The following is a 19091-nucleotide window of genomic DNA, read 5'->3' on the forward strand; positions in this document are numbered from 1 at the left end:
CCTTATTGTACCCCATTACGTTCAATTGTATTGGGTTTCCACAACTTTATTGGGGTTTCACCCCTCCTGTATGGGTATTCTGCAAAAACTGGGGGGGGGGGGGTTTCGGGTTTTTCCAGTCACCCCAGTTTTCTATACATGTGACTCGATTTATGGCGGCCATTTTTGAACCTAATTTTGATTGATTTCTGTATATTGCTAAATCGGTAATTGTTATCATTTAAATCTAGTCTAAATTCGTTAAACTTTATTGTACAACAGAAATATGTTGAAATGGTTTCCATTTGTATATCTTCATGCAAATTTGAGATCAGTTCATATGTGCTATGTTTACATGTTCATGCATTCAGTCATTGTGTGTACATCGAGTTTTCTTGTATTTTGTAGCTATTACCAAATCATCAAATCATTGCATCACATGTCATCCACGTCTGCTTCATCTTCAATAAATGATCAGAAATTTATACTTTGGTGTACTGGTCAGCTATACTGTTGATCCAGCTGTACAGTAAAGAGATTTACATGACCCAGGGATCTTCACAACTCAGTCATCATGGCAGACAAACAGGAAGAATCAGAGAAGCGTTTACATGTTCCAACGGAGAAGGGTTTAGCGGTATTCGAAGCTAAGTGTGTTGATTATAAGAAACGTATTGACAAGTTATGGAGCACAGTTGAAGACATTATCCTAAGTATACAAGACAGTGAAAAAACCATAAAAACATTACGTAGATTCGATGCTGATATTCGTGCAGCCTTTGAACCACACCTCAGTTATGCTGATGAGTACAGAGATTTCCTCATACGTACAAACAGTGAGGCCTCCAAACATGAAGAGACAAGGTTAACCGGAACTTTTGTGAAAGCAAAACAGATTGTTGAAAATTCATTGGAGCAAATAAAGACTTTGCGACTAGACTTGGTGGAAACTGCTTCCCATATATCTGGTGCAAGTTCAGGAAAGAGAAAACAGAAATTAGAATTCTTAAAGAGAGAAGCAGAACTTCAGAAGGAAAAGTTGAAATTAGAAGAAGAGGAAATCACTCAGAAAGCTGAAGTACATAGGAAGAAACAGGAATTAGACATTAATCTGAAACTTTTGAAAGAGGAAAATGCAGTCATGGACGAGGAGTCTGAAGGTTCTTTGTCATTGGATATAGAGTCTGAGAGCAAAGATGAACAGATACGAAGATATGTCGAAAGTCTGAATTTCCAAGAAAATGACGTTGGGAGTTTAAACTTACATACTCCTGTTCCGGACAAAACTATATCAATTCCAATGCCTTACCGACCAATACAGAGTTATACAAACCGCATTCTACCTTCAGCCAGTGCACCAGTTTTCCATCCTGCGGAACCAACATCCGCCCTCCCTCCTACTCAGTTTGATTCTGTTCCCATAGCTCAACAGTTCCCTAACAACCCTGCGTTCGAAAACACACTATCAGATCTGACATTGTTTATGATGCGAAAACAGCTTGTACCTGAGAGACTGTCAACATTCGATGACAAGGCAGAATCGTATAATTCATGGAAGTGTTCATTTATCAACATTATGAGTGAAATCAAGGTTTCAAAGCATGAAGGACTTGATCTTCTTATCAACAAACTGTCTGGAAAATCTACAGAGGTGGCAAGCAGCATTAGGAATGCCAATCCTGGAGAAGTGAACCGAGCAGTGAAATTGATATGGGAACGACTAGATGAGATGTTTGGGAGACCAGAAATGATCGAGTCATCTCTTCGATTACAGCTGGAAAACTAACGTCAGATTGCTCCTAGTGAAAACAGTAGACTCTATGACTTATTGAACATTTTGATAAAAGTAGAATCACTGAAGGCTAATCCACAGTTTTCAACCAGCTTAACTTATTTCGACTCGTCAGCAGGTGTCAACCCCATATTGCTGAAGTTACCATACCATCTGCAGGAGAAGTGGATCTCAAGAGCATCCATTTACAAAAGAGACAATACTTTACATTTTCCACCATTTTCCTTTTTTGTACAGTTCATGAAGGAAATGTGTGCTATAAGAAACGATCCTGCATTTATGTTCAACAGATCAGTGACTCCAAGTAATAGAAATGTTACCAAGATACCAGTCCCATGGACTCCTGGTGTACATGCTCGTAGAACGGATGTGAACGAAAATGCAAGATCAAAATACAATCACTGTCCATATCATAAGGCGGACCATAGCATACATGAATGTAATGGATTTTGTGCTAAGCCACTTACAGAGCGCAATAACTTTCTACAGAGTAGACGCATTTGTACCAGATGTTGTACCTTTAAACACTCACCTTAAGACTGCACCGTGAACATTCAGTTTAGAACGTGTGGTAGTCATTCTCATGCTACAGCCTTACACCCAGAAAGATCCTATGTACAAAGAGGAAGTGTTCACGGCGGGGAGGCTAACCGTCAGCAACCAGAGACATCTTCACAATCTACGCAATATGCTTGATCGGTGGCAGCAACAACTGATAGCACACCTACTTCATCCTTTACAACTGACAGACCGTCAACTTCATGTACAAAGTTCTGCGGCGAAGGGTATAAAAGCCGTTCCTGCAGCAAAACCTTACTTGTGGATGTGTTTCACTCAGACTTTCCAAACTCTACAGTACGTTTGTACGCAATACTGGATGACCAAAGTAATCGATCTCTCGCATCACCTGACCTATTTGATGTCATGAACATTACAAGTGAACCCACCAAATACACATTCAGCTCATGTTCTGGAAACACAGTGAGATATGGTAGGAGAGCTCATGGCTTAATGGTTTGCTCCGTTGTTGGCTCAGTTATTTACGAGCTGCCTTCCCTTATTGAGTGTGATGATTAACCCAATGAACTGTCAGAAGTACCCACACAAGATGTGGCTAAGTCCTTTGACCATCTACGAGATACTCATCTCTCATCCCCGAGTTTGATCCAAACTCCAAGATTCGATTACTTATTGGAAGAGACCTACCTGAAGCTCATCACATTAAACAACAGATTGTGAGTCCGAAAGGCACGCCATATGCTTTAGAACTAGGGCTTGGCTGAGTTATTATCGGTGAGGTCTGTTTAGGAAAGATCCATCCTCGTGACTCTGTATATGTGAATAAAGTGTCGATTCTTGGTAACAGAAGTGCAACCTGCAATAAACCATTTCAAAACTACCTGCATATCAAGAATCATATATCGACCTCTACAAGTGCACTGAGTGATCGTGATTTTTGTGGTGACAATGTATTCACAAAGACTTTACGAGATGGCGCAGTTGGCCTGTCAGTTGAAGATCGTGACTTCGGAGACAGCCAGAAGATGGGAAATCTGTGCTTTTGATTGGGGATTCAATCCTGCAGAGAATAAAAACCCGAGGATTACTGCCCTGTGTACAAGTTAGCACAAACAGAGGAGCCCAAGTCTCTCATATTCGTGCAAAATTAGCTAAGATGAACGTTTCCTCCTATAATGATGTGGTTATTCTTGCTGGAGGAAATGATGTCGGAAACAACCGCGACAGGGAAGCCATTGAAAATGGTTTTGTAGAAATTATCACCGATCTCAAGTCCCGGAATTCTAATGTCCAAGTGTATATTTGTGAATTTTTGGCAAGGAAAGATATCAATGTTTGTGAAGTTAATAATGTAATTCGTTTTGTTTGTGAGGAGTACGGAGCTACAGTGATATCGGCAACACAGGTGTTCAAGCAAGACAGCCTCGCCCTGAATTGTACTGGAAGGACGGAATCCATCTCTCTTACAAACGGACATCCTCGTTTCTCAGGATCATTCAAGGACAAGTGAACGTTTTGAAATGCGACAGAGTACAAGGCCGTCTTAATACATCCCGTAAATATACCCGTCCGTTCTGTGGTGAGGAGGGCCATTCCGCACGAAACTGCATGCATGGGAGGAAAGTTACTTGCTGGAAATGTGGTGAAATTGGTCACAAAGTTAAATTTTGTGAATATTAGGGAATCGGCGATGAATGTACAGCCGTTATTACAAATAACAATTATCCTAGTTGTAAAAACGTTTATGTAAAACTTATAAACTTATGTCAAGAATGTAACAATGTAAAATGTAAATGTTCACAGTTTCACATAGACCCTCATTCAAACAAGCCACCGATCCCTAAAAAATCTGTAAATTCATTATCAAAAAAGGAAAATTCAGAAAATTATACAAACAAAAAAGTCACGAATAAAAAGATGCAAATCACCCTCCCGAAAAATCTAGAAATTCACAATCACCTTTCGGCTTAAATAAAAGGGGGCTAAAATTTGGGAATTAAAATATTTGTCACATTTTGCCGAAAATTGATCAAATCCAATTACTTTTAGATAGTAAACAGTCACTAGATGTATTTGGGGTATGTGAAACTTTCTTAAATGAAAATACAGCTGATAATGAATTATGCATAGATGGATATGTTTTTGAAAGAAAGGATAGACGAGGTAAAGCAGGTGGAGGACTTATTGTATATGTGTCTAAAGATCTAAATTATAAGCGTCGAGATGACCTTGAACAAGATAATATAGAAACAATATGGCTTAAAATTAAAATTCCAAAATCTAAACCAATTTTCTTTTGTTCTGCATATCGGCCTCCATCTGCTGCCTCCAACTGAGTTGATGAGTTGGCTGATGAAAATGAAATTATCTTAACAGGTGATTTAATATTGACCTGCTCAAAGACCCCCCTCGGTACTGGACCTCTGCTATAGAAGAGTTTGATTTAACACAAGTAATTCAACAACCTACTAGAATTACAAATACATCAAGAACACTCATTGACCATGTTTACACTAATTTACCTGAAACATGTGTGAAATTCAAGTACCCCCCATAGCTTTGTCAGACCACTACCCAGTGTGTTTCACAAGAAAAACAAATAAATCCTTACATATGGGAGAGCACACTGAGATAACATACAGATGCTTCAAAAACTTCAATGAGCACAATTTTTTAAATGATTTAAATAATGCTAATTTTACAACACTGGAAAGCATATGTGACCCAAATGAATTTTTGAGGAAATTTTACATCCTATTTAACAAAGTTTTGGACAAACATGCAAAAATTAAAACTAAGCGAGTAAAAAACGACAATCGCCCTAAATGGCTAACACCAGAAATCACTAAGGCGCAACATACGCGTGACAGTTTCCATCAAAAGGGTGACTTTGAAAACTTCCGAATCTGGAGAAACAAGGTCACGGCACTTATAAACAGCACAAAGATCAAATATTATAGGTCAACTATAGAGCAAAGCAAAAATCCAAAACAAATGTGGAACACATTGAATAAACTAGCATCAAAATCACATAATTTTGCACCGATAGCTATTTCTGACAATAATAACACCACCGAGGACACGCAAGAAATAGTTGAGATTTTTAACAATCATTTCACAGGTATATCAGAAAAACTTATCTCGAATATCGAACGGAAAGATTTTGACTACGAGAAATTAATGCAGTTTACAAAAACCAAGCTTGAACATGGTGATACATTTAGCATTCCCCTTATACATGAAAATGACGTTTTAGCTTTATTAAACAAACTTGATGTGAATAAATCGGCTGGTTTCGATACCATAGGTCCACGCTTACTTAAACATGCTGCACCAGCGATATACAAATCTATCACCCATTTAATCAATGTCAGTATTTCTACAGGAATATTTCTTAATGAATTGAAATTTGCAAAGGTAACACCAATATACAAGAAAGGAGATAGACTTGATCCTGGCAATTATAGACCAATATCTATCCTCCCCACTTTGTCGAAACTAGTTGAAAAACATGTTGCTAATCATATCCGTAAATTTTTATCAGATTTTGATTTACTTTGCAAATCACAATCAGGTTTCAGAGAATCACACTCGTGCCAAACCACGCTTACTAAACTAATTGATGAATGGCTACAAGCAATGGAAACTGGCGAACTTGTCGGCGTAACCTTTCTTGATTTTAGCAGGCTTTTGATCTTGTGAATCATGATATTTTAATTAAAAAACTACGTTGCTACAATTTTGACCGCAAAGCAGTACAATGGTTTGACTCATGTTTAAACTGTAGGTTTCAGAGTGTTCAACTTGGAAATATAAAATCTGAAAAACAGTTAGTCACAGCGGGAGTGCCACAGGGATCAATTTTAGGTCCACTTCTTTTCTTATTTTACATCAATGATCTCCCATTATTCATAGAGAAATCAAGTATAGACGTACATGTATTTGCGGATGACGCTACACTTCACTTTTCTGACAGTAATGTTTCTTCCATTCAAAATATGTTATCTTCGGATATAAGTAATATAGAAACATGGTGTTTTCAGAATCAGATGATTTTAAACACTAGTAAAACAAAATGCATGTTGATAGGCACACATCAGAAACGATCAAAATAGACAAACCAAAATCTAAAATTAAAAATCTCAGATCATTTTCTTGAGAGTGTCACACATGAAAAATTACTTGGAATTCATATTGATAATTCACTTAACTTTAATACATATATTGAAGCTGTTTGTAAATCTGTATCTGGAAAGATATCTGTATTACGAAGAATTAAGAAATATCTTCCATTGCATACAAGAAAGTTATTCTATAATGCTTATAAAATGCCATCAATTGAATACTGTTTAAAAGTTTGGGGTAATGCATCAGCTTGTAGCCTCGAGAGGATTCTTAAGTTACAAAAACGGGCAGCTCGCTGTATCTTAGATGCTGCCTATGACACGCCATCAAAACCCTTATTTGAAAAACTTGATTGGCTGTCAGTGCATGAGCAATTGACTGTAAATAAGTTAGTATTAATGTACAAAACGCTTTACGGTGCAAGTCCAAATTACCTGTCTGAAATACTCAACTACCAATCAACCAATTCGTACCATTTCAGATCTGAATCTAATTTTGACTTAAGTGTTCCAAAGCACAAAACAAAAATATCCCAAAATTCTTTTCAATATTCAGGTGCAGTTTTGTGGAACAAGTTACCTTTAAATGTAAGAATGTCTCCATCACTTCAAAATTTTAAAATCAAGTCAAGAAAATATATAATAGACCAACATTCAACTTAAATTATTATATAATTGTATACATACGAGGGTTGTCCCAAAAAGTCGTAGACAATGGTAATAACTTTTTTAACACACAACCAATACTTACCAAATTTTGCATAGACATAATACATTCAATGTTCTTTAAAATTGTGAATTCTTAAATATTTATCTTTCATATTGATTATATTTGGATGATTTATATGAAGGCGGAAATGGTGTGTCGGCGCACGACCAAAATTTGGAATAATTTACACATATAACTATTACATTTGTTTTTATTTCTTTGGAACTATGTAAAAGATTGAACAATAAAATTTAAATCACTGAAATCAGAATCAAAATCTTAATAATATGTCAAAATTTCATATAAATAACATAAGAAACAGACGAATGGTGGCATGATTTTCAAAGTGTTGTTGGAATTGAGATTGATGAAAATGACGTCGTCGAAAGCGTACCCGGCGCACGCAAATGTAATAAATTGTGTTTGGTATATTTTATATTCATCATGGACGGGGGAAAAGATACAGAAAGGACATTGCACACTATATTTTAATTGAAAAGTTGTTTTTAATAGAATAAGTATAAGATTCAAAGATAGTTTTTCCTCTATATCGAAATAAAATAGTTATTGCATGTAAAGTAGAGTACTGAATGTTTAACGCAGACATGTTCGGGGAACGTTCTGGGCCATGGACGTCGTCAAACAAGGTGTATTCTCTGCTGTCTTAAATGTAAGGTGATCTTTCAACTTATTTAATTTTGACTAAGATTTGAATCTACTTAGGAAAAAGTATAGTAGTGAATTTATATTATTCCCTTAGTCAAGAGTGGGTTTTCACAATAAAAAAAATATTCATTTGGATGTTAATAGCCTCACGTAAAGCAGAAAAAAGGCCCATGACGTTATGAGAGACGTAAATTACCTTTGCTTTCGTGCGCCGATGTACACTTACATGGTTTCTTTATTTTTTCATAATTTTCTTATTAAATGTTGTATCGTCATGAAACTTAAAATACATGATCACAGAATGTTACTCTTTGCTATGAAAATAAAAGAAATTTGATTTAGCAAAGAGAAAATAAATTATGTTCCCTGTCTACGACTTTTTGGGACAACCCTCGTATGTGGACTGTATTATAAATGAAATGATGCATGTTTTATTATTTATTGTATATCGAGTCATACTGTATATAACATTGTTGAGTGTACTATTTATCATTGTGTATTATATATATTATTAATAGAGGGCCTCAAGGAAGAATAGTGCTCGCACTAATTGAGTCACCCTCTTTAAATAAAGTATTATTATTATTATTATTATTATTATTATTATTATTATTATTATTCTTACAGCTGATGGACACATCATTTGGGAAGGAAGAGGAAGGGTACTGGACAGCACCTTTACCTTTTAGACAACTTCCTGATTACTTACCAAACAACAAACCCTAAGCTTACCGTCGTGCTCAAATACTTCACTGTAGTTTGTAGAAGGATCCTGTGAAAAAAGAACAATTTGTAACATTTATGCGTAAAGTACTAGACAGTGGAGCTACAAAAGAAGCACCTTCTTCCTCGGAATCAGATGACCCTTGCTGGTATCTACCATTTTTTGGCGTACAAAATCCGAAAAAACCAGGACAAGTCAGAGGGGTGTTTGAGTCATCGGCGGTCTTTGAAGGGACGTCCTTAAATGGTAAGCTCATGTCTGGTCCAGATATGGTGAACAGCTTATTGGGGATTCTTCTTCGGTTCAGAAAGGATGAAGTCGCAATGACCGCTGATATTGAGCAGATGTTTTATCGATTCAGAGTTAATGAGAAACATCGTGACTTCCTCAGATTTTATTGGTACAGGAACAACAACCCAGATGACATTCTCTAGAATACAGGGTGGCGGCCCATGTATTCGGGAACAGCCCATCTCCAGCCATAGCGACGTATGGTCTTCGTAAAACTGTGGAAAATGCTGACTTGGACGTGAAGGACTCTGTCAATCGCAATTTTAATGTAGACGATAGGCTAATTTCCCTACCTTCCGAGACTGATGCCATCAGTCTTATGAAACGCACACAGTCTACAATACAGATTGAAGGCAAGTTGAGATTTCACAAGATTACCTCAAATAAAAGAAATGTCATGGATGCATTTGATCCAAGTGACCATGGTGAAAATCTGAAAGAAATAGACAGTGATGACACAGTACACGGAAGTCTTGGATTGTGCTGGAGTCTTAATGACGACACGTTCCGATTCACTATTCCAGCGGAAGAGAAGCCATTCACACGTCTTGGCATCCTTTCGCATGTAAACAGTTTATTTGACCCCTTAGGATTTATCGCTCCGATAACCTTAAGTGGAAAGATCCTCCTAAGAGAAGTGACCTCTACAGGAGCCGACTTGGACAAACCTTTACAATCGGAACATCTTCAAAAATGGACAGAGTGGATATCATCTCTTCAGATCCTGTAAGATGTCACCATTCCAAGGATGTTATCACATGTATCCATTAGCATAGCCAAGACTGTAGAAGTATACATATTTTGTGACGCCACAGAAAAGGCGATAGCTGCCTCAGCATACCTGAAAGTGACAGACAATGATGGACATTCAAGTGTGAGATTCTTGATGGGAAAAGGAAAGTAAGCGCCATCTAGGGGACATACCATCCCTCGTCTAGAACTCTGTGCTGCGGTTTTAGCGACAAAAATAGGACAGATAATATCGATACAACTGGATATTCAATTGGAGAGTATGTGCTACTACAGTGTCAGTAGAGTGGTCCTTGGATATGTCAGCAATCGTACTCGCCGCTTCTATTCCTATGTGAGTAATCGTGTTGACCGCATCCTGAAAATCTCAAGTGCCGACCAATGAAATTACATTTCTACAGATAGAAATCCTGCTGACTCTCGCACCAGGAGCATCTCTTACAATACGGATATTATGCAACTTCCATGGATCGTTGGACCATGGTGGTTCTGTGAAGCAAAGAGGATAGATGATGATAGTGAAAGTTTTTCATTCATAGAACCTGACAATGATGTTGAAGTGAGACCACTGATGACAAAAATCAGCACTGAACCTTACTAAGCCAGTAAACTAGGAACAGAGCGATTTGAGCGATTTTCCAGCTGGAAATCTAACAGTTATGAATCTTCAGAAACTTGCCAGTAAGCTACAGACTTCACAGAATTCTCAGCAAGACAAGGAATGAACATCTCACATTGATGATGTACAGAAAGCAGAGTGTTTAGTTCTCAGAGAACTTCAAAAAGAATATTTTCAAAGAGACATTGAATTCATTATGGATGAGAAGCCATTACCCAGAGATAACAAGATTGCACAGTTGTCACCCTTCCATGATAAAAGTGGACTCCTTCGTGTTGGCGGTAGGATCAATGCAGCAGCCAATCAAGTACCTGATAAGGAAGTAAATCCCATCATATTACCGAAGGGAAGTCATATTACTTGTTTGATTATACAGGATATCCATGAGAAAACCAAACATCAAGGAAGCCTTTTCACTGAGGGAGCAGTTCGCACAGGAGGTTATTGGGCCATTGGAGCTAAATGAGTGATACAGTCCCTGAAACGTTCAACTTTCCCATTTTTCCGTTCGCTCACCGTTCGTCCACCGTTCGTTCAGCGTGCGTTCACCATTCGTTCAGCGTGCGTTCACCGTTTGCTCTCCGTTCACAGTATTGCGTTCACCGTTCACAAAACGTTTACCGTTCGCTCTTCGTTCCGTTTACTTTGCGTTCTCCTTGCGTTCACCGTTCACTTATCGTTCAGTCTTTATTGTCATTCGGAACTCCGAAGTGAAAGGACTTATCTTTTTGAAGGTAAGGATTTACACGTTTTTTGAATAAATAACTTAGATATCGTGTTTGAAAATAATTATTTCATTGCAAAAATTATCTATGGTATTTATATTTTTATTGTCATAACTCAGCTGTTACTTTATTCATGAAATTTCCCTGGAAAATAATACATTAAGTACCTACTGTACATGTATGTAGAACGATGCTCAAATCTTAAATTTCAAAAAAGGCAATGTACAATTGCTTTTAGCACGGCTTTAAGAATTTGTTGTAATATTAAAGACGACAAATCACCAATGGATGTATAATAATTAATGCAAGTCTTTTACAGGACATGAATACACAAAAAAATATTCCCACAGTAACACGTGTTTCAAACTACACGTAGGTCTTAAATTATGAACAGTACTGCTAATATTCAGTTCATTAAATATTTTAGGGCTTATTAAATTGATAGTGTGGTTTTAAATTTTAGAAGACACCAACTTTAAAAAAAAATCTTTTATTAGAGATGGAAAATCCCTTCCTTCACTGTACAAAAAACATGTTTGCCATTCAGTATAATTAAGCTCCTCCCCCCCCCCCCCCCCCCCGGTGCCTTTTCTCCCGAAATAAAATTCTTAGTATTTTTAGTACATTTTACTCAATATCAAATGTGTATTGTAGCTCAAGAAAATCAGTCTTAAAACCAACATCAAACAGTCATTAAACAATATTATATTTGAATGAATTTGTGCCAACAATAGTATTTTCAAAACAAAATACGGCTTACATGTAATACTGATTTAAGATTTCAAAGCATTATAAATATTATACATTGATTTTTTCTGGAACTAAATATATGTTAGACTTATTTTAATATTTTAGATTATAAATAATTATCTAGGTAATTCTGAGACTTAAGAAAACGGATTTGTTTGTTCTATCAGAAGGTGTGCATGTAAGTGGACCGTAAAATTTGACTAAATTGGATTTCATAATATGCAGAAAGTGGAATACGGTTGGTAAAAAAACGCAGCATGAAGTGACTTAAATTACAAGTTATATCCATTTTTCCATTGATTCAATGCTTGCGAATCTCTAAAAATGATTTTACCAATTATTTATCAATTATTCATTTGCAGAAATTTAAAAAAAATAAGCTCCAGAGCTAAATACTGATTAACAATTTCCCGAAAATTATGTCGTGTGCATGTACATTCACCGACGAAATATTTATGTAAGCTTTAAGAAATGTTTATTTGTAAAAAATAAATATATATATTTTTTTATTTTTGGTGTATTTAAAAATTTTTTCAAATTATCTTGACCACAATAACCAATGAACAATAATGAACATCTAAACTGTACGGTTTATCACAATAGGACACACTATATTTGACGAGAACATAGTTCTGTACGACTTACTTTATTATTTGTATACAAGCGATAATAAGTTCGTTCATGTATGTACCGCGTGCAATGTAATTAATTCATTCTATAAGAAATAGTTTTATCCTCTAGAGTCCACATTATATTATTCGTTGAAAGAATAAGCATAATCACTTTATAGATACATTAATCTTATATTCAAACTACACGCGTTTGGTAACAAAAAAATCACATTTATATTATAATGAATGCATTTTTGCAGAGACATATAAAACCAGAGATTCGCAACTTCTTTTAAGAACTTCAAAATAACCACGAACTCTCGCGTGCCCCGAGATAACGCGAGAGTGAGAATCCAGCCCAGGCGCCATCTTGAAATTTTTATTGACCGAGAGATAAGATATCGCTTTTTAAGTACCACCCGCTGTTCATGAAAGTAAATCAATTAAGTACATTGTTTTTATAGACACCAAAGATGATAACGGCCTCATTTAACGGTACATTTGGTGTCAAAAACACGCAAACAATGGATTAACTGGTCACGCGTCCCCGCCTCGGGAGCTCACGGCTTATGTAAACATTGCTACGGTTTGTTTTCTTTGGTTGTTCATTGACCCGTGCAGATATGTTGATGTCATAGGTGATTAAATCATTCAGACTAATAGTGTTTGTAGTATTTGAGTGCGATAAATCATGCATTTTCGAAAATAAACTTCACATTTAGATTATTATGGCCTATTTTTAGATAAGAATGTGCTAATTTAATAATTCATAAAACTTCTAAAATATGCATTTTTCCCATTGAAAGTTATCAATACATTAAAATTAATGTATGTAGCAATGTATATGGCTACTTTTTCATAGATTTGATTTTCAGAAAAGAAAATATACGTTGATCTTTTTTGGTGCCCTAAGTGTGAACGGAGACATTTGCGCAAATTTAATAATTCGTTAAAATTCCAAAATATGTCTTTTTTCTTATCGAAAGGCATAAATACATTAAAATTAATGTATGTAGCAATGTATTTGGCTACTTTTTCATAGATTGATCCTCAGAAAAGACAAATATACATTGATCTTTTTTGGCGTCCAGTGTGAAAACAACAAAAATATGTGTAAATTTATTAGTTCCTAAAACTTCTATATTATGCATTTTTTATCATGGAAAGTTATAAACACATTGGAATTAATGTATGTAGCAATGTATTTGGCTACTTTTCTATAGATTTGAACCTTAGAAAAGATAAATATACATGGACTTTGTTGGGTGTCCAATGTGTAAAAACAACAAAAATCACTATTATCTTTATCTAAAATTTCCATGAATTGTTTGTCTACTTGGCAAATTAAATATATATACAGTATCATTTTTTATTTGTTTTCATGGAATCAGAGATTCATTGTTTTTTTTTAATGCGGTTGTAAGACAATATAGTAATCTCATGATGACACGACATATTTTGATGATTTCACTGTCCCCAAATAATTGGTTCATGGGATCCTTAGCTATGTTCTCAAGGCTCATCTGGAATGCTGGCTGGAAAATAGTCTCTAAGGCATGGGCATCCAAGGGGTTGCCTTGTTTTGTAGGGCTTTATTTACCTACCTCAGGTAGCTTTATTTAGCTATTTCAAGGTAAGTTTTCAAAAGTTTTCTTTTTAATAAAAAGAGACAAAAAGTCGCAATTAAATGACTATATTGATAGTTATACTAGGGAAGCTTAAAAAAGCAGTTCAAGTTCAGGTCAAAGCAGATATAGTTTATACATAGCTAGATTTGGACACGTAATTCCATTGTTTGGTTAACTGTCCTCTCGGTGAGACATGCCTGAATATGATTACATTGTGCTGAATAATTACCGACCTATTATCGTGTTAACTGGAACTTATAACTTCTTTGTCATTTCATTCAAGGAGTAACTGTTCAAACTGTCATAAATAGCCCCAAAACTTTCAGAAATTTAGGTAGATAAAACTATGTAGGTAAATCAAGCTATGTAGCTAAATCTAGTGTTTGTACCAGGCCTGATTAATACAGGGAGAAAATACATAACATCAACACTAATTTCAAGGCAATTTAAAGCATAAAATAAATGCGAATTGGTTTCCTATATGCCGAATTATATTTCTTTAGCATTAAAAACATAAAAAAGTCTGTTTATCGCCTTCTTAAGTCAAAAGATTAATTAAAAAGTTTTTGTTAACATCGTCGGTAGCCTCCATTTTAAGTCTCGCACAGTCCGAGATTTGAAAAATTGTAAACAATAGGGACCGCGAGATTACGCGAGATTTCGGAGAGTTGCGAATCTCTGGTTTTATATGTCTCTGATTTTTGGCATGAGCTGTATTTTGTGCATTGAGAGAGTTATCTCCCTGCAAAATATAAAAAAATAGAACATCACCGCTATGTGGCAGTGCAATAGGTCACAAAGTTTGTAATAAGAAGCTGAAGTTCTACGGTAGTAGAAAATTAGCGATTTAATGTTTTCATCCACGTTAGTGGTTTATCTAGTTTATGTGCTGATTCGTTAGATGTACTGAGGCGTTTTAATCCATCGTTTGTGTCCAGCAAGGTCTTAAAAAACGGATAGCGTGGGTTGAGCTGTGAACGATGGAGATTGGCGCGGTCTGGCCATCAACAGACTTGCTCCATGAACAGAATTCTTGCTCCAATGGAACCAGCAAATAATGCATGTAGGTAGACTATTTAGGAAAAGAACAAACAATTCTATTCATGAAAGACCGTGTTCTTTCTGGGCGTTTTTAATTCAGTGTTTTTGGTAGGAAAGTAAGTTTTCTGTCTGTGCTAAAATTATCCTCGATGCTGATTGGTCAATATGTAAGGGAAGCGCCATGCCAGATGTTTTGGTCGTAGGTGATTCACACGTGCAAAGATTATCAACTTTCATTTCGCATTGTGATAAAAAATTTGATATAGCAGACTGCGACGTCTTGTGTTATGGAATACAAGGAGGATGTATAAAAAATTCACGACATATTTAAAGAATCGAAGTTTTTATAAAGACACATAAACCGAAAGGTGTTGTGGTACACTTGGGTGGGAATGATGTAGACTCGAAAGATGTGACACTTGATGAAGTAAATACAATAATTTTGCGATATGTGGCAATTTTGAACTTATTGGCAAACAGATATTCCCTGGAAATAATAGTGTGTCAATTATTATTCCGTCAAAAAACAAGACATTTAACAGTTCGTGATTACAACAGTTTTGTGATTGCTGCTAACAAAATCCTGAAGAAGGAATTGTCCGAATATTCGAACTTATTAAAGTACTGGATTTTAAAAGGATTAAAAAACAGTCAGTTTGAGATGTACAATCAGGATGGTGTGCATTTAAACGAAACTGTTGGCTATCCTAAATATTAAAGGAACATTCGAGGTGCAATTCTGCATACTCTGACATTAGTATAGTGAGCAGATGAATATTATTAATACATGTAATTATAATACTTGTATATATATTATAATACATGTGTATTTTTATGTAAATGTTAATTATACTTGTGACACATTGCACTCAAGATTTCAAATCAATATGGTAATTGTTGTTGCCTATAAATTTGTATGATGAAAAATTTTAATGCATGAAGACATGTTTTACAGATTAAGTAGCAGTACACGCCTATAACAGTTTTGGTATTGATCAATCAAAGACCAGAATTTGATGGAATATTTGAAGGTACTGACAGTGGTGTTAATCCTGTTACATTATTTGTTTAACTGTTGGCCTCTCGGTTATTAATAAGAAATATCAGGAATATTCTTCAATACTATGGTAAGTTGTGCTGAGTTATGCTGCCAATTTTGAAAATTGATACCTGTTTGGAAACTAAATCTTGTTAAGGATTTTGTAATCAATGGTTGCGTACTTATCCTGATAAGGTTGAAAAATCATTCCTGTTAAGGAATTTTAACAATCAATCAATTGATTTTATTTCTCCGGCAGAGGATGAAATTAATCGGTATTAGTTTTTTTATCTAGCTAAGGATGCAATTGTATTCCTGTTAAGGAATTCTAAATTTATTTATTATATGCGTGACCTGTTGCATGTAAGGAACATTACATGCAATAATGAATTAAATGCATCCTGTTAAGGATGAGAGTTTCTTAAGAATCTCCTTAATGGAATTGGCAATGGTAATTGCAAGTTCTTTTTTGCATTTGATGTTAGTAAATGCTAAATATCTTAAAGTACGTTAGTACAGGTACTGTAATAAAAAAAATATTCATTTTAGCTATCAAGATGCCGCAACCATCACGAAAGAGAAGGAGGCTAGACGATACGACTAGACAGGAAGTTTCAGACCTGATGTCACAAATGCTTCAAACTATGGTGCCGAACATTGTTGAAATGGTTATGCAGAAATTAAAAGGAGAGATGTCTCAACCACAAACAGAGCAAGGACCTACCAGCGTAAGCAGCGTTGATGGACATCAAACAATAAATGTGGAAGCAACAGTCAATCAAGAGGAATCTACTCAACAAAGTTCTAGCACTGTAGAAGTCTTATCAAGTCAACCGTTGACTACCAGTGCACAAGGTAACACATTAAACACAACTGGCCCTTTACATTCAGGTCGTCCCTTGGTACAAAGTGTGGATAAGAAATTAAAGGCAAAAATTTGGGCAGAAGAATATGTTCAACTTGGTGCGCTTTTGTTCAAAAACCCTTATTCAAAATTGGAGGCAGTACAAGGGGAAAATAACGAGATAACCTTTCAACATAAAGAACAAAAGTTTTACATAAAATCAATTACGCAATGGATAAATGCTTTTCACATTTTTGTGTCTATTTACTGTGAGAAATTTCCTAATCAGTCTTCAAACATGATGAAGTACATGGCAATTGTCCAGAAATTGAATGCAGATGTTGGAGAAAAGGCTGCGTTGCATTATGACGAGCAATTTCGGCTATGGAGAGCTGATAACCCAACCCTTATGCCCTGGCAGCAGATCAACCAGGAACTCAATGCTGAGGCACTTCAACTTGGCCTAAAGACCAAAATTCAGACTTTGGAGAAATCATCAAAATCTAACAACTCCTATTTTTAGCAGTCCGGAAACAAACAACAGCCCTTTCGTGCCAAATCACTGGAGAAAACACCACAAAAGAATATGTACCCTCTCAAGTGAAAGCAAACCAAGCTCAGTTAAATCCATGCAGCAAGCGGAAGCACGGTCATCCAAGCAGCAACCAAGACTAAGAAATAAGGATCAAGATGTAGTCACGCCAATAAAAGTCGAAGTGTTAAATTTATGGCTAGAAGATTATGAAGAAAGCAAACTACAGTATTTGGTTGATGGGTTTACGTTTGGATTTCGTATTCCATTTAATGGCAATAGAGCCTTTCGTTATAGTGATAATCTCAAGTCAGCTCGAGAAAACTTTGAAATTTTGCAGGAAAAAATTCAAGAAGAAATTGACACAAATAGGGTCGGGGGCCCTTTTCACATTGATAATATTCCATTTGAAGCATTACAAATTTCTCCATTGGGTCTAGTCCCTAAACAGAAACCTGGGGATTATAGGGTTATTCATCACCTCTCCTTTCCTGAAGGATCATCAATTAATGATGGAATTGATAGAGAACATTCAGCAGTATCGTATCAAACTATTGATGATGCAGTTAAATTGATTAAACAATTTGGAAAGGGAGCTTTATTGTCTAAAACGGATATTGAACATGGCTATAACAATATTCCTATTCACCCATCTGACCATGAATTATTGGGGTTTGCCATTGGGAAAGATATATATTTTGATAAAACACTTCCCATGGGATTAAGCTTTGCACGCAAACTTTTTGAAAAATTTTCAACAGCTTTGCATTGGATCGTAACTAACAAATTAAAGATTTCTGGATGTGTACACATGTTGGATGATTTTTTATTGGTAGGACCACCCTCCTATCCTGTTTGTGAGAAACAATTATGCATACTTCTTCAGACTTTTGAGCATATTGGTGTTCCAATGAAACAAGATAAAACAGTTTTTCCAACGACCATTATCACATTTCTTGGATTGGAATTGGATACCGTTAACATGCTTATACGTCTCCCAAAAGAAAAGCTTTCTAAGATACGTCAGGAAATTTCAAAAGCAAAGTGTCGAAAAAAGATGACATTACAGGAAATTCAATCATTGATTGGGTTATTAAATTTTGCCTGTGCAGTTGTTACACCAGAAAGAACATTCCTCCGCCGGCTTATTGATTTGACCAAAGGATTAAAGAAGCCACACCATAGACGAAGATTAACAAAAGATGCAAGAGCAGATTTAGAGGCATGGTAATTGTTTATTGAACACTTTAATGCTTCATCATTCTTTCTGGAGGATAAACTTCAAACATCAGAAACACTGTAATTGTATACTGATGCTAGTGGCTTAGGACATGGAGGGGTGTTTGGAAAACAATGGTTTTATGGAGAGTGGACGACTGAATGGACTGATCATCAACTTTTTCCAATTGTTGTGTCTGTTCATTTATGGGGAAATCAAATGGCAAATAAGAGAATCTGTTTCTTTTCAGATAATATGGCAGTGGTGCACGTTATAAATAAACAAAGTGCTAAGGACCAGTTTATTATGAAATTATTGCGTCGTCTTATTGTTCAGTGTTTACAATTCAATATTCTATTTTATGCTAAACATGTGCCAGGAGTCAAAAACATTTTAAGTGACAAGTTATCTCGATTGCAGATTCAACAGTTCCAAGAACTATGTTTTATTGGTCCCCACCTTTGATTTTGCAATAATCATTGAACTAGTCAGATGTTCCTCAGAGTGTATATATTGTAAAGCTTTACAA

At 35.8% G+C, this 19091-nt stretch overlaps 3 protein-coding genes across 3 annotated transcripts; all 3 read left to right on the plus strand.

Moving 5' to 3' along the window:
* Positions 1 to 8590: 8590 nt before the first annotated feature.
* LOC134254852 (uncharacterized) lies at positions 8591 to 9534 on the plus strand. Its single transcript, XM_062737391.1, has 2 exons — positions 8591 to 8759; positions 8948 to 9534. Exons 1-2 carry the CDS (start codon positions 8591 to 8593, stop codon positions 9532 to 9534), a joined length of 756 nt encoding a protein of 251 aa, XP_062593375.1.
* Positions 9535 to 16524: 6990 nt separating this feature from the next.
* On the plus strand, positions 16525 to 17334 carry LOC134254853 (uncharacterized). Its single transcript, XM_062737393.1, has one exon. It carries the CDS (start codon positions 16525 to 16527, stop codon positions 17332 to 17334), a length of 810 nt encoding a protein of 269 aa, XP_062593377.1.
* Positions 17335 to 17440: 106 nt separating this feature from the next.
* Positions 17441 to 18574, plus strand: LOC134254854 (uncharacterized). Its single transcript, XM_062737394.1, has one exon. The coding sequence runs from the start codon at positions 17441 to 17443 to the stop codon at positions 18572 to 18574; it is 1134 nt and encodes a 377-aa protein (XP_062593378.1).
* The last annotated feature ends 517 nt before the right edge of the window (positions 18575 to 19091 follow it).

Source organism: Saccostrea cucullata, unplaced genomic scaffold (assembly GCF_032062105.1).
Source record: "Saccostrea cucullata isolate Sc308-1 unplaced genomic scaffold, CSIRO_AGI_Scuc_v1 ctg4398, whole genome shotgun sequence".
NCBI lineage: Eukaryota > Metazoa > Mollusca > Bivalvia > Ostreida > Ostreidae > Saccostrea > Saccostrea cuccullata.

What these genes read in the sequence shown, in the direction of transcription:
- LOC134254852 (XM_062737391.1), top strand. Translation starts at nt 8,591, where the DNA reads ATGCGTAAAGTACTAGACAGTGGAGCTACAAAAGAAGCACCTTCTTCC. An exon ending in TGAAGGGACGTCCTTAAATG is followed by an intron (nt 8,760 to 8,947) that starts GTAAGCTCATGT and finishes GACATTCTCTAG; the next exon opens with AATACAGGGTGGCGGCCCAT.
- LOC134254853 (XM_062737393.1), top strand. Translation starts at nt 16,525, where the DNA reads ATGCCGCAACCATCACGAAAGAGAAGGAGGCTAGACGATACGACTAGA.
- LOC134254854 (XM_062737394.1), top strand. Translation starts at nt 17,441, where the DNA reads ATGCAGCAAGCGGAAGCACGGTCATCCAAGCAGCAACCAAGACTAAGA.